Raw genomic sequence first — 16767 nt, forward strand, 5'->3', positions numbered from 1 at the left:
ACCCGCTGTCCCCTTAACCGCCCCATCGCCGAACCCACCGTCCCTTTCACCGCCCCGTCCCCACAGCATCCACCTTCCCTCTCGCCACCTCATCGCCCTTCAGTGGCCCGGGAATCTCCCTCCCTCACCCTTACCTTCGCTGAGGGAGGGAAGGCGCGTGGTCACCGATCGCACACGCGGCCCCTTCCCTCCCTACCTCCGTCCAAATCTATCTCCCTCCCCCTTACCTTTGCGGCGTTTAGAAAAGAAACTGATGCCGGTGAAGCCTGCCTGTGCCGCCCTACAGTCGCGTGTGTGTGGGCGGAAGCTTCTCCTCTAACAATTGTCATTTTATAAACACAAATAAAACAGCAAGGTTCAACAAAACCCATCTCCCCTCCCCTTCACAATTATCCCGTCCATTATCATGAAAACTGAACAAACCAAATTACTACAGAATGCTACATAGAAAAATCAAGCTAACAGAATACTTTAGTCACATATGGCAAGAATAATGTAAGGGGAGTGCAACTGCCAGCTGGAAGCTAAAGAAGCACAGCCTGGACTTTGCAGTCCTCAGTTATGTCTAATACCAGCTCTAGCATGATACATATTTCAAATCTACTGTGCATATTTAAATTCTACTGTATACTATTTTAAACTATAAACGGAGACAGCCCAACCTACCTGAACAACCGCCTCATCCAAACTACCTCAACCAGACATAGAAAAACACACACCCATTCACACCCTCCCCCCCATCAAAGAAGTTAAACGGAAAAAATTATACGATGGCCTCCTAGCCACTCTAAAGCAACAAAGAGAAATCCAACCAAATCTGCAGGAGACACACCGACTTTCCCCTTTTTCTTAGTTTAAAGCGTGCTCTATTCCTCTCGACGTTGTTCGCTAGCAGTCTCGTTTCTGCCGTGCTCAGGTGTAGTCTGTCCCTCCTGAAGAGCTTGTTCTTCCCCAAAAAAATTGTCCAGTTCCTCACAAAGGGGAATCCCTCTTCTTCGCACCATCTACTCAGCCATGCGTTTATTGATTGTTGTTGTCTGCCTCTTCACGTCTGCCCTCAGTACTGGGAGGATCTCTGAGAATGGTATCTTCTGTGTCCTCAGCTTCAGTTTCCTTCCCAGGATCTTGAACTGTTCTGTTAGCGTAGTCCTGCTGTAATTTCTCCTGTTGACATCATTTGTTCCAACGTGGATTATCGCTACCGTCTCTTCCGTCTCTGCTCCTTCCAGAATCCTCTCGATTCTGTCGGTGTTGTCCTTCGTTCTTGCTTCTGGGAGACAGGTCACTAGCCGGTCTTCTCTCCCTCCTGCTACGTGACTGTCCACTTCTGTCAGGATTAAGTCTCCCACTATGATTGCAGATTTCCCCTTTTTCCTCACAGGTCTCAAGTCTGTATCCTCGGTGTGGTTCAGTACTTCTCCTTCAGGGTCTTTGCCTCCTCTGCATACTCGATTCTTCCATGAGGTCCTTCATCTTGGGGTCTGTTGGTTCATGTCTTCCATCTGTTGGTTCCTGTCTTCCATCTCGTGTGGGCGTAGCTTCCTTGTTCCAGCGCTGATGATCCTGTTCTTCCACCCTCCTGTAGGCCTCCTCGATGAATCTCTCAAGCTCCCTTACTTGCTCCTCTATGTGGCTCTCTCTTGTGGGGTCCTCAGCTGTCTTGAACGGGTCTTCGAGATGTGGAGTCCCTCCAGCTCCCGAACCCTGCACTGTAGTCGACCGACTTCCTTCTTCAGGCTTTCCAGTTCCTGACACCGACCGCATACATTACATTACATTACATTACATTAGTGATTTCTATTCCGCTTGTGCCTTGCGGTTCTAAGCGGATTACAAGTAAGAGGACTGGACATTTCCAGTAGCATTGCAGTACATGTAATCAAGAGTGTGTCCAGTTACAATTGTTAGTCTGGACTTTTCCAGGAGAAATTGATAGCAGGTAGTAGATAGTGATAGGTTGTTTAGACGAATAGAGATAATACTGTTCGGATTCAGGGTGTTGCTGGTGGTGGTGATGGAGGTGGTCGTGAGAACATTTTCTAATACTTTTGTGAGGTTATGATGATGGGAAGTGTTTTTTGAAGAGATGAGTTTTGATTTCTTTTCGGAATACTTTAATGTCTGTAGATTTGGTCAGTAGATTGGTGATGGTAGTATCGATCTTTGCTGCCTGTGTCGCTAAAAGGCTGTCGTATAGTTTCTTTCGTCGTGTTCCTTTGAGAGGGGGGTGAGTGAATAGGCTCTGAGTTCTCCTTAGTCTGTGTGAGAGGTTACGGTGTAGTCTGTTGTTTAGGTAGCTGGGGGCTGTTCCATGTATTACTTTGTATAGTAGACAATAGAATTTGAACTGGGATCTTGCTTTTATTGGTAGCCAGTGTGAGTCTAGGTATGCTTTGGTGATGTGGTCATATTTGCCGAGTGAGTAGATGATTCTGAGGGCTGTGTTCTGAACTGTCTGTAATTGTTTTATCATGTAGTTTGGGCATGATAGGTATAGGCTGTTACAGTAATCTACAATACTTAGTACTAGGGATTGTACTACTATCTTGTATTGATCTTTGTTGAAGAATTTTCTTATTTTTCTTAGGTTACGTATTGTGAAGAAAGCTCTTTGGATGATTTTGTGGATTTGAGACTGCATTGTGCAGTTTCTGTCTAGTTGTATTCCCAGGATCTTGAGTGTACTTTGCATTGGGTACTTGATTGTATTTAGTACTAGTTCTGTGAGAGATGTTTTTTTTTCCTTCTCTAGTAGTAGGAATTTAGTTTTTTCCGAGTTCAGTTTTAGTTTATGACTTGACATCCATTTTTCTACCGTTTCCATTATTATTTTCAGGTGGTTTGTGGATAATGGGTCTTGAATGTTAAAGGGGAGGAGGATAGTTATGTCATCCGCGTAGCTGAATGATACTGTGTTTAGGGCGTCTAGGGTTATGCCTAGGGATGCTATGAAGAGGTTAAATAATATGGGTGATAATGGTGATCCTTGTGGTACTCCACATGGGTTTGACCATGGGTCGGATATGAGGTAGTCGTACATATGACACTCCGCGCAGTACACTGGGAAGCTCCTCTGAGTTCCTGCTGCTTCCATTTCCCTTTAGTCCATTAGGTGCTCTCTCCTTTTGCTTTTGCGTGCGTATGTGTGCTCTCTCTTGTTCTTGGCTCTTTCTTGCCTACTTCGTCTGCCGCTTTTTGCTTGTAAGTTAGTGCTGTCCTCTCTTGGGCCTACCTCTTTCTTGTCTCAGGAGCATGATGCCTCTTTATCCTTGCCTGTCTTTTGTGTGTGTTCTCTTTGTGTGCTCTCCTTGCGCGTGTGCCCGCTTCTTCCTTACCTTACTGTTGTTTTCTGGTGTTCTGGAGTCCTTGGCTGTCTTTGCTCGGCCCTTCTCAAGACCCCTCGCAAAGGCGCTCTTGCTAAGGTGAGCGCCTTTGCCGCGCGCCGTTGGCTCCCCCTCTTTTAAGGGGGAGTCTGGGCTGAGATGTTGATGACGTGGTGGGATGGGCGGAGCTTCCTCTCGCCTGCCCCTGGCTCGCTGCTCTCCTCTGCCCTGGCTCGCTGCTCACCTGTACTGCCTCCCTTGCTCTTCTCTCCTCTCCTCTCTTCAGCTCCTTCTGTTGCTCTGATCAGGCTCTAAAACTCGCGGCCGCGGCTCCCCTCCTTTTAAGGGGGAGTTCAGGCTGAGATGTTGCTGACGCGGTGGGGGTGGCGGAGCTTCCTCTCGCCTGCCCCTAGCTCGCTGCTCTCCTCTGCCCTGGCTCGCTGCTCGCCTGTACTGCCTCCCTTGCTCTTCTCTCCTCTCTTCTCCCCGGCTCCTTCTGTTGCTCTGATCGAGCTCTAAAACTCGCGGCTATGGCTCCCCTCCTTCTATAACTCTTTTATAATCTGCCTTGAACCGCAAGGTAGTGGCGGAATAGAAATCTCTAATGTAATGTAATGTAAATCTAAAATATTCTAATCACTTATTTTTTTTCTTTTTGTTGTCTGGTAATTTTATTCTTCAAATCACATTGGTCTCAGGCTTTGGTTTTAGGTTCCTTGTGTCTTCATCGTGGCATGGCTGGCTCCTGAAGGTAAAATAGATGCAAGAGGAGAAGATGCCGAGTCTGACACAGGCGCAATTTTTTTTTTTTTAACCACAGGAGTAAGACTTTTCACCACTCCCGCGGGGCGGTAAAAGGTCTTGTCCCCATTCCTGCGGTGACCCGTGGTAAACGGTCCCCGTGTCATTCTCTACAATTAATGTAGCTGTGCTTAAGTTTGGGCAACGTTTTGGAGGAATAGTCCATAAACAATTAAGGTAGACCTGGGGGGGGGGCACATTGCTTATCCTTTGGGTTAAGTAGCATGGAGGAATAGTCCATAAACCATTAAGGTAGACCTGTAGGGGGAGGGCACATTGCTTATCCCTGGGTTAAGTAGCATGGAATCTTTCTACTTTTTGGCATTCTGCCAGGTATTTGTGAACTGGATTGGCTGGATGGTCTTTTTTTTAAATTTATTTATTTATTTATTTTGGTCCGATAACACATAATGACAACTTTTATGTTCTTAAACAATATGATACACAAAACTAGAAAGATTAAAATATTATTTCATTTGATATACAAGGGTTCTATATGGTTCCAGAGATTCATATATTGTATTTTTACATGCATTCTGAACAAAATTAAGTGTGTCTTCCCATTTCCAACTGCACATTTTATCCATTTGTTACCACGTGCATGAAATCATAAGCAAAGGTTTTTACTGCTTTTCTGTTTCTTTCCTTCAGTTTGGAAGGTGTCAAATTACAATGAGCAAACGAAAGATCAAGGAAAGCAGCTTGCCTCTTGGACATTGCGTTTCTCAGGTAAGATCATTGTGTTTTAAAGGACAGATTTCAGTGTATTGTAAACCAAGCATAAACCTTTTTATAAATGTTTCTATTATCGCCTTTGAATGAAACATTGTACAGAGTGGGTCACAAAACAAACCACATAACAAATTTTTAAAATAGTGAAAATGAAAATTTAGGATTGAGAGATGCAGAAGAAAAAGGGGATGATTTTAATAAACCTTCTTTATGCGCAGAATAGCATTTATGCTCAAAAATAGGCACTTATGTATAGAATACAACAGATCATGAGCCTGCTGTCATAGAATGGCACGGGGACAAATTTGTCCCCATCCCCAGGAGATCTATCTCCATCCCTGCCCCATCCTTGTAAGTTCTGTCCTCATCTGTACAGGCCTTGAACACTTTAAAATCAAAAGTATTAGAGGCTTGTGCAGATGAAGACAGAGCTTGTGGTGATGGGACGGGGATGGGGAGAGATTCTGCTGGGACAGGGACAAATTTGTCCCCATGTCATTATCTACTTGCTTGGACAGATAGGGTAAATACTTAAGATTACCTGATTTTACTATACAGTGTATTGAAACCCACTGGATGAAACTATTATGAAAAAGGCAGTTAATAAATCCAAATAAATGAAATTTCCCAAGGATATACAGTGGAACCTTGGTTTACGAGCATAATTCGTTCCAGAAGCATGCTCGTAAACCAAATTGCTCGTATTTCAAAGCAAGTTTCCCCATAGGAAATAAGGGAAACTGCTTTGATTGGTTCCACCACCTCCCTCCCTCCACCCCCCCACCCCCACGAGGCTACCAGCGTTGCTCCATTCTCCCCCCCCCCTTGAGGAATCCGACGCTGTTCCAAACCCCCTCCCCGCGATCCAGCTTCCCCCCCCTGCGAACCGAAATCCCCCCCCGCTCGCGTTGCCCCTCCTCCACCGCGATCCTACTTTCCCCCCTCCCGAGCAGTCAATGACACCCTTTACCCGACTTGGCACTAGTGCCGGTGCCCGAAGATCCTACCTCTTCTGGCGTGGCTGGGCGGTGCGTCGGAGATCCTCCTTCTTCTGGTCTGGGCTGGGCTGGACTAGCTTTGAGCATTTGCGCATGCTCAAAGCCTTCTGGTCTCGCTCTCTCTGTTCTTAGCACAATTAGGCACGGTTTATAGAATTGCGCATGGTGCCTTTCTTCGCAACCAATATTTTAGGCTAGGCATTTATGCCAATGAAAACCAGGCCTAAATACCTGCACCTAAGTTGTGCGGGGATTAGATGTATTTTATAACAGCACGCCTAACTTGGAGAAGGTAGACAAGGATAGATTATTCAAACTATGGGGAACCACAAGCACAAGAGGGCACTCAGAGAAACTGGAAGGGGACAAGTTTAGAACCAATGTCAGGAGGTTCTTCTTCACACAGAGAGTTGTGGACACGAGGAATGCGCTCCCGGAGGAAGTGGTCGGGCAGAGCACGCTACGGGGATTCAAAGAGGGATTGGATGGATTCCTGAAGGATAGGGGGATTGAGGGATACAGATAGGGGTAGATAAGAGTATGGAAAGAGTATAGATAAAAACAAGGGGGCTATAGGGCTAAATCAAGATAACCTGACGGGTAATGGACCTGATGGGCCGCCACGGGTGCGGACTGCTAGGCACGATGGACCTCTGGTCTGACCCAGCGGAGGCAAATTCTTATGTTCTTAATTGACTGTACTATTATGTCTTTTTTACTTACATGGATTGTATGTATTTTTTTCTTTGTTGTGAACTGCTTTGAACCTTTCTGGTATACAAAAAAAAAATTATTATTCTTAACTTGCCCATGCTCCTCCTAAGGCCACACCCCTTTTTCAGATCTGTATGCTAGAATTTACATGCACCACTTTATAGAATATGCTTAAAGTGATGCAAGTAAATTCTAATTGGTGCCAGTAATTGCTTGTTCTGTTGCAGATATGCAAGAGTCCATACTTTAGCTGTTGATTCCCACTTCCCGCAAAACTGCAGAAGGGTATCACTTTAAGATCTTGAACTCCTCCCCTTCTGCAGTTGTAGAACAGCTCCCTCCTCAGTTTTTCCTTCTGTAAGTGAACTCAGAAGGTGTGTTCTGATTGCTCCTGCTCTGCTCTTCTTTTTATTTTTGGATATTTTTCCATCAGATTTTTGGATTGCTTTGTGGCTTCAGTACTCGGAGGTCCCCATCTGTGGCCTACTCTGCTGGGAAAGGGATGCAGTTCTGCATGTATGAACTGCTGTTCTTAGGCCAATCTCTTTGAGTACTAGTGGAGCTAGCCTGCTTTGTGTCCCTTCAGGAGCAGGTTGCCTACTGATTTTATCAGTCTTGAGTGCAGGCTGTGTGGCCCCTGAGTAAGAACTGGCTGCTTAGTTTCTCCCCCTGTTACTGCGTGAGGAATCTCAGGGGTGGAAGTCGGGTTGGTTCCACCAGCAGCTAGAAGAATTCCTTCGAGGTTTGACAATTTCTGAGGCAGAAATTCTTTCCCTACAGACAGGTTGATTTAGGAAGGCAGGCACCAGAAGTCACAGTGAGTACTCCCATTATTTCCTATGGGGAACTTTAGGGGTGGGGGTGTCTTGTAAAAAATTTTCACAGTTTCTGACACTAGACTTAGGTTCCCCCTCTGCTAAATCCCTAAAACACATTATTTTAAAAAAATTTTATTCTTGTTCCAATGACCCATTTTTGGCATGATTTTCTTGACGGTGGCCATCTTAGATTTTTAGAAATCTATTTTAAACTTCAATTTTTTTATGCCTCAAAACAGCTCATTTTTGCTGGGGGCCTGCCACTCTTGGATGCCTCAGGCCTTTCTAGTCCCAGATCCTGCATTTTTTTGTGCAGTTGCCAGTTGAGGAACAACTGTGTTCCAAGTGCTGTGGGATGAAGGAGCGGGAGGACCAGGCTCAGCCCCCCCCCCCCAGTCAATCAGTCCTCCAAGGCCTTGGAACTCCTGAAATCCTGGTCTAAGGGAAAGATCCTGCTCAGCTGATCTGAGCAGCAATGGGGCAAAACACAAGTGCATGGTGACAGATATGTCTCCTCTTTCCCAGTCTGGAGTTGTGCAAGGAGTCTCAGGTCCCCCGATGCAAGGCTTCTCCGATTTTGTTAGCTTCATATGGAAAGCCTATTTAACTGGACTAGGAAGTGCTGCGCTGCTTTCGGGTGCATCTGCTCCATCTAAAGGGGATCCTTCTCCCATCTCGTCACACTGGCTCCCAGTGGCAGTGACAATTTTTTGTACCTCCAGAAAATCCTGCCAATTTTCCTCCAGTTACTCCACTTGGAGGTCCTTTCAGGGGTTAAGACAGATTTGGCCATTACAGGCACCAGCAGCCCATGGGTTCCAGTGGTGACTCAGCCTTCAAGAAGCAGTGTGACACCAGGATGATGGCTGTTTCTCTTCCTCATATTGGGTGGCAGCTGTAGGTATTCTGGGAAAAATGGAGTTCATCTGACCACTGGATTAATTAAATTATCACAGAGGGACACGGGATCAAGTTTTTGTGGCCCCCTCTGGATCTGTTCCTCGACTCTCCTGCAAGATGACTGGAGGAGGCCATAGTCAGAGTGACAGTGCAACACATCTTAGCCATTCACACCATTGAAAAGTTCCCGAAGAAGAATTGGACTCGGGTAGATACACTCTATACTTAATAGTGCCAAAGAAAGGCACAGAAGATTGGAGGCCCATTCTGTATTTGAAGTCTTTAAACAAGTCCCTACAGGTCCCCTGCTTTTGCATGGAAATGGGCTTCTCCATCATAGCAACAGTGGTCCCGGGAGAATTCCTTGCCTCTCTGGATTTGACAGAGATATATGTTTACATCCCCATCTTTCCAGCTCACAGGAGATATCTGAGATTTCACATTCTCCAGTGAAACTTCCAGTTTGTGGTGCTCCTGTTCGATTTGGCCATGGCACCTCACACCTTTACCAAGGTGATGGTGGTTGTAGCGGCTCACCTGTTCAGGATGGGTGTCCAAATGCATCCTTACTTAAGATGATTGGCTGACCAGAGCCCCCTCTCTGGAGGACAGCGAGCGCATGATTCAGCAAGTGGTGAGCCTCTTACAGGACCTAGGCTAGATAGCTTCTGCAAAAGTCAACTGCAGCTGACCCAATGCTTAAAATATCTGGGCATCCGCTTTGATGTAGCACAGGGCCTTGTTTGTCTTATTGAGCCACACAAACAGAAACTCGGGATGCAGATCTAGAATCTCACCTCTTCCAAGCCCCATGGCCTGGCATTATCTGCAGGTGCTGGGCTCGATGGCAGCTCCTTGGAGATGGTGACAGATGTATCCACAACATAACAACATATTAGGTTCATACCTTGATAATCTGGGTTCTGTTAAGATAAACAGGAGTCCATACTACCCTCCTTGTGTGGATTTTTTTGTGATTCGCTTGATTTCTGCTTGGATATTGCCGGTGTCTGTCTCAGGACCTCTTCTACTGTATCTAAGATTAAGCAGAGATGTTATTACAGGAACAGGGGGTTTCCTTTTCTCTTTCCCCTTGGGCGAGTTCCCTAGCACTGTAATGCAAAAACTTGAAGATAGAAAGGTGAGGTAAATAGAATAACTTCCAACCAAACAAATCCTCACTCAGCAGGAAAAGGTATAAAATGGAAGAACAGACCAACTTGTATCTTTCTTCTCATTTCTTTATTGAGAATTCTTCATTAAACATTCTTGCTCCAAGCAATACTGCCCGACGGGACCCGTTTCGCCTACAATGGCTTTTTCAAGGGTTCCAGCAGGGAGCACTAAAATATACAAATTACAATATTGAATAAATTCTAAAATAAACAAATTGTTATACCATAATATCCTACAAATTACTGTGTTTTAACCTTATATCTAGATATAGAACTTATTTAATTTATATAGTTCATCTGTATTTAGATAGATTATAGATATTCTATTGATTAATTACTCTTTTATATAATTGTTGTTTTACATAATTGTACAAATATGTCTTATTAATCTATTATGACTCAATAAATACCTTCCAACTAAACATAATATTATAATGTTACTAGAATAATACATAAAAATTAAAATTAAATTGATACCTCTCCCATCATCCTAACCTCTCCAATCATAATTATTTAAATAATTCAATTACTAAATATTAAAATAAAAAATTGTTAAATAATAATAATAAATCTGAGCAATTTAAGTATGGATAATGATATTATATATATAATTAAATATAAATATACCATAAATAATTCAATATATTAAATATATTAATAATAATAAAGAATTAATTCTAGGTCTTATATAGCATACAATTTTAAATTAAAATAAAAAATATAAAGAAATTTTATAAATTGATATTCAGAATTTTTAATAAAAAATATCCATTACCCATCAGAAAACCCTTGTGTTTGGTTGTAAGAGCTGATAAAAATATATATTGACCACTAACTAACTTTAAATAATTCATTTATCAATTAATTAAAAAATTTTAAAAAATCCATTAACCAATTCAAAAGACACCTGTGTTCAATTATAAAAAATTTATCAGTTAATTAACTCTAAACACTAAATAAATAACATCTTTAGTTTATATTAATATCGAAATAAATTATTTAATCTCAAAATAGATTATTTAATATAAACTAAAAATCCCAATTATCCAAAATTAATCAATTAGTTAACTCAACATAATTTTTAAATACATCAGTTAATCATTAAAAATCTATTAACCATTCAGAAGATATCTGTGTTTAAATTTTAAGAATTAATCAGTGTTCAATTTTGAGAATTAATGAAAATTAATCAATTAGTTAATTGTACCTAATTCATAAATTATTTCTTTTAATATCAAAAAATTTATTAGTGAAAGTCAATCTCAGAATAGACTCTTTAATATCAAAATAAACTATTTAATATAAACTCAAAAATCTAAATTATCCACGAATTATTATTAAAATATTAACAAATTAAAAAATATATATAATACATAAAGTTTTATCTTATCTCTCCACATTGATTATCAATTAATTGCTAGATCATGTAATACACGTTTATTCACAAGATTATATTTATTTATCTCATTAAAGAGTTGATATTTATATAGATAAAGCTAATTAAATTATTTATAGAGGGTAACTTTCAATACTAATTAGAAACATCCTAATCAAACATTAAAACATACTTCTATTTAAACAATCAGCCTGTTACATTGGTATATGTGTAGCTACAGAGTAAAATCCTTTCATGAACAGCTAATATGAATCATAGAAAATTTAAAAATAGTAAAAAACCCTTAAAGACAAAACATTCATCATTGATTAAAGAGAACAAACCGAGTGATTGATATAACTTCATTGAAAAGACATTTTCTTTTTTACACTTACAATGGAGCAATAGTGCATCTTACTTCAATTCTAAACCTTTAAAAAATTTAAACTCTTTCAGTGAATCTCCTTAATGGTGCCGTTAAAATTACCAACCTCATTTTAGCTTCCTAATACATTCAGGGCAGGAGCGTACTGCGGCCATATTGTTTGAGTTTATATAGGCACAGACGCATGCGTTGACTCGTACGAAAATACCATGTGATGTATATGTATGAGTATCTTAGTCAGCGCATGCGTTTGCGAAAAAGAATAGATTGATATACTCTAGTCTAATCGCCCGCAATTAAAAAGGCGAAAAATTCAAAGAAGAAATAAATAATGAAAATGTTAATGTTGGGATTTCCGTACGCTACACAGTGAAACAACACAACTGAAAAACATAAAGAACGTTATAGAGAACTAAAGGAAAGGTTTCCAGTCTATAAAACTATTTACCGTATTTTCGCGGATATAACGCGCGCGTTATACGCGATTTTACCTACCGCGCATACCCCTCGCGCGTTATATGCCTGAGCGCGGTATAGAAAAGTTTTTAAACATAGTTCCCACCCCGCCCGACGCCCGATTCACCCCCCCAGCAGGACCGCTCGCACCCCCACCCCGAACGACCGCTCGCACGCGCTCCCACCCGCACCCGCACCCACGATCGGAGCAAGAGGGAGCCCAAGCCCTCTTGCCCGGCCGACTCCCCGACGTCCGATACATCCCCCCCCCCCCCCCCGAAGGACCGCCGACTTCCCGACAATATCGGGCCAGGAGGGAGCCCAAACCCTCCTGGCCACGGCGACCCCCTACCCCCACCCCGCACTACATTACGGGCAGGAGGGATCCCAGGCCCTCCTGCCCTCGACGCAAACCCCCCTCCCTCCAACGACCGCCCCCCCCCCAAGAACCTCCGACCGCCCCCCCAGCCGACCCGCGACCCCCCTGGCCGACCCCCACGACCCCCCCGCCCCCCTTCCCCGTACCTTTGGAAGTTGGCCGGACAGACGGGAGCCAAACCCGCCTGTCCGGCAGGCAGCCAACGAAGGAATGAGGCCGGATTGGCCCATCCGTCCTAAAGCTCCGCCTACTGGTGGGGCCTAAGGCGCGTGGGCCAATCAGAATAGGCCCTGGAGCCTTAGGTCCCACCTGGGGGCGCGGCCTGAGACACATGGTCGGGTTTGGCCCATGTGCCTCAGGCCGCGGGTCGCGGGTCGGCTGGGGGACGGGCGGAGGTTCTTGGGGGGGGGCGGTCGTTGGGGGGGGAGGGGGGTTTGCGTCGAGGGCAGGAGGGCCTGGGATCCCTCCTGCCCGTAATGTAGTGCGGGGTGGGGTTAGGGGGTCGCCGTGGCCAGGAGGGTTTGGGCTCCCTCCTGGCCCGATATTGTTGGGGAGTCGGCGGTCCTTCGGGGTGAGGGTGCGAGTGGTCCTGCCGGGGGGGGGGGATGTATCGGACGTCGGGGGGGGGCATCAGGCTTTCAGGATGGGGACAGACCTTCAAGGGGGGACAGGACTTCAAGGGGGGACAGTGCACGGAAGTCAGGGGGGGTGAACGGAGAGTCGGGACAGCGCACGGAAAGTCAGGGCGGGCGAAAGGAGCGTCGGGCATCATGCGCGTTATATGCCTGAGCGCGGTATAGAAAAGTTTTGGTACATATCATCGTGATTTCTGCGCGCTATACCCCTGTGCGCGTTTTACACAGGTGCGCGTTATATCCGCGAAAATACGGTAATCCCAAAGGTTCTAAGGATCTTAATCTAAAAATCCATTTACTTTCTTTTTGTGCTAACTTCTTTTTCCTGTCACCTCCTCTCTTATCCTCTGTCACATGGTCTATCGCTAGATATTGAAGATCTTCGAATTTATGCTGATGGGATATACAATGTTCTACAATAGGTTCAGATATCACAGACCGTTTAATATTCGATTTATGTTCTTGTATACGAGTTTTAAATGCTCTAGTAGTCATCCCAACATATATTTTATTGCAAGGACATAGTATAATATAGATGATGAAAGTAGATCTACAATTCAAAAAATGATTAATCTTAAATTCTTTATTATCTAAAGGGTTTTTCCAAATTTTTGTTTGTATGCTCATTTTGCAAATATTGCATGAGAGACATTTAAAAAACCCTTTAGGTAAACTATTGTCCTTAGCACTACCTTTGTTTTCACTACTTTTTAAGATCTCTTTTAAATTGCGATCTCTGGAATAAGCTATTCTCAGATTCAAATTTTGCAGAGAAGGATGAATGGTAACGATATCCCAAAATTTGTTTAAAGTTTTAGAGATGATATTACTAAAGTTATTATGTCTAATGACACATGTTATAGTGTCATTTTCTTCTTCATTATTTTTAGATGCTTTTAATAACAACAGTTCTCTGTTACAATATTTCGCCCTTTTAAAGGCCCTTTTTATCACTTTCTGGGGATAACCTCTAGACAATAATTTAAGTTCTAATATTTTTCCTTGTTTCTTAAAACTTTTGAAATCTGAACAGTTCCTCCTGAGTCTAATGAATTGTGAGAATGGTAAACTATTCTTTAAACTGCTGGGATGACTGCTATCATAAGATAGTAATGTATTTTTATCTGTATCTTTAAAGTATACATCTGTATTAAAGAAATTTTGATGCTGTTCAATGGTCAAATCTAAAAAATTTAACTTAATTCTCGAGTATGTCATGGTGAAATTTAAATTTTCATCTCATGAATTTAGCCATTGTGCAAAATTCTTGAGATCAATTTCATCCCCCTTCCATAACATGATAACATCATCTATAAACCGGCGCCATACAAAAATATGGTCTGAATATGGTGAATTCTTTACCCATTCAAGTTCGAATTTGGACATATATAGATTCGCTATGGAGGGAGCGAAAGTGGCACCCATAGCCACACCCTTTTTTTGGATGTAATATTTGTCTTCAAATAAAAAATAATTTTATTTTAATGCTAAAGAGGTTAGTTGCATTAAGAACTCTGTAGGGATGAGGTGAGGTCTAGGGTGAATTTCCAAAAAATCTCTTATTACCTCTATGGCTTCATTTTGGGGTATACATGTATATAGAGATACTACATCAAACGACACTAGTATGAAAGGAAATTCCTCCTCAGGAATCTCCTTAAGTAGATTCAAGACATGGGTCGTATCTTTTGCTTGGAGCAAGAATGTTTAATGAAGAATTTTCAATAAAGAAATGAGAAGAAAGATACAAGTTGGTCTGTTCTTCCATTTTATACCTTTTCCTGCTGAGTGAGGATTTGTTTGGTTGCGAGTTCCCTAGCCCCTGTTGCACTTGCCAGATTGGCTCTTAGTTATCTTGTGACTGATTTATTGTTTGTTAATTTTTAATTGATCATTGTTCTATTTCCTAAATTTCAGAGCAGAATAAGTTTGTATCTGGGGAAGTTCCCAGTGCCTGGAGTTTGATTGCTTTGGTGCCAACTAAGGATGGAACTGTTCTCTACTGCAGAATGGGAGAAGTTCAAGTTCTTAAAGTGATACCCTTCTGCAGTTTCACAGGAAGTAGGAATCAACAGCTAAAACACAGACTCTCTCTTCGTTTATACAGACTGTATTGACCTCTTTCCAAAAATATGTATATCTGGATGATTTATATATCTTTTTGGGGCTCTTGTTTTCTTTTTGTAAACCATGCATAGGTTCAAAAAATTTTACGTGAGAGATTTTGTCACCAGAACAACAATGGCAACCAATTTGGACTAGAATCTCAGCACAAGTAAGTTGGGCATTGTGACACTTTTTTTTTTTTTTAGTTTAACTAGATCAGCACTTCTTCCCCCCCCCCCCCCACCCCCCAAGCCATTAAGTTTGGGCCCATTTTTCTAGCCCACCAACCTTTTTCTGTGCATGGATGAATGATCTGAGCAAGGTTTATACCTTTTTTTATTTGCCATCTCTGCCACATATGGTTTCTCTGTGTCTGCAGAATTTCCTTTCCCCTGTAAAATAAGAGGTCCCCAAGGGAAGGGAGGAACGTTAGTGGGTTGTGAAAACAGGATCAAGCCATCAGAGTTATGGACATACCAACCTTAAACCCCACATAACACTAGCAACTAGAAAACTTGGGGCAGGTGCAGAGGTTGGTTTCTTTGACATTAACCAATACGGCATTATGTTGCTCTTGGGCCTGATTGAGACAGGAAAACAAAAGAGAGAGGTAATGGATGGGGAAGGCTGATAGGTAAGTGCCACACATATAACTTACCACCCCAACCATCACTCACTCTCCTAAAAGGGACTGATACTGGAGCGTAGGGGAAGTACCTGGTAAAGCTCTTGGGAAAGTGGCAGGGATGCTGGTATTTCTAGAAATATTGCTGTAACCTATAGAAAAAATTTCCCAGCATTTGAAATTATCAGTTGGGCCAGACCCTACACTGCTCACAAGGAAAATAATTTGGATTTAGCTCATGTGTTCTATCCCCCTCCCCATTTGTAGTTCAAGGCAAGTTATACATCTAGTTGCAATAGGTACTACAGAGTTCTTACAATCTTAAGTTTGTATGAGGCAATGGAGGCTTAAGTGACTTGCCCAAAATCATAAGTTACTGCAGTGGGATTTTAGTCTGTTTCTCTTGGTTTGCAGCTTGCTGCTCTAACCATTGGACTACTCAAGTCTTCTATGATATATGAGTGGGATTTATTAGACTTCGAAAATTGGGAAAGTGTATAGTTTGGCAGGGGGGTGGGGAACTTAAAACAAATTGAGAACTCTCATTGGAATTGTTTTATATACTATATAGGTATTTCTGAACAATAGTTAAAGGCAGCTTATAGTAATAGATACAATGTATGATGCATTATAATTATTTTTTAAATTTATTAAATGCCTACATTTTAAAATGCCATCAGAGTTAATAGCTGCACAGTAAAATACTCATGCTTCCAAAAATAACTTTCAGTAGTTCCCTCTAATTTGTACCTTCAGTTATTTTTGCCTTGATGCTACACACCAAGTCCATTATAACATAAATTCCTACACTGTATCTTAGGGATATGCTCTGGTCCAATAATTTTCAAACTATGGGTTGGAATTCCAAATGGGGTCATGTCGTCAGTGGATGGAGTCGCACAGGGCTACTCTCTCCTCTTACCCCCCCCCCCCCCTTCACTGTGTCCTCTGCCCAGTGCAATCCATTAATTAGTGAATGCTTGCAAGCCCTGCTTCCTGTTAAACTTTAAATCCATGCAGAGTATTGGGGCATGTAGGTGCTGGTGCTTTCATCGTTTGAATAAGTGGGAGGAGGAGTAAGTGGATGAAGAAGGGGAGGGACATGGAAATCTGCTACTTACAAGATGCCTGCAAAGCTATTGCAGGAGTCCTAGCATTTGCCTACCGTCTCACCAGGTCCAGCTTAACATATGGACCAAGTGAGGTTCTGGCCCAGTTCACAAGCGCTAAAAGGCTGTGACATCACTGACCCATAAGATATGAGATGGCTTGAAAACACTTCAATTCCTACATCCTGTGACGCTACTACCCAGTCCCTACAGGTTGCTGCTTCATAGGCCAGCTG

At 42.6% G+C, this 16767-nt stretch overlaps 1 protein-coding gene across 7 annotated transcripts in view; it reads left to right on the forward strand.

Annotated features, from left to right (window-relative positions):
- Positions 1-16767, forward strand: part of ORC4 (origin recognition complex subunit 4) — a 115465-nt gene that overhangs the window by 15287 nt on the left and 83411 nt on the right. For 4 of the 7 annotated variants that reach the window (XM_033947321.1, XM_033947323.1, XM_033947324.1 and 1 more), the window contains exons 2-3: positions 4776-4853; positions 14890-14966. In XM_033947321.1, coding sequence (XP_033803212.1) covers positions 4797-4853; positions 14890-14966 — 134 coding nt within the window. In that variant the 5' untranslated portion in view covers positions 4776-4796. Of the gene's footprint in view, positions 1-4775; positions 4854-14889; positions 14967-16767 lie in introns of those variants that run through there. The other 3 variants (XM_033947326.1, XM_033947327.1, XM_033947328.1) reach the window with 2 other exon arrangements.

This window comes from Geotrypetes seraphini, chromosome 5, assembly GCF_902459505.1.
Source record: "Geotrypetes seraphini chromosome 5, aGeoSer1.1, whole genome shotgun sequence".
Lineage (NCBI taxonomy): Eukaryota > Metazoa > Chordata > Amphibia > Gymnophiona > Dermophiidae > Geotrypetes > Geotrypetes seraphini.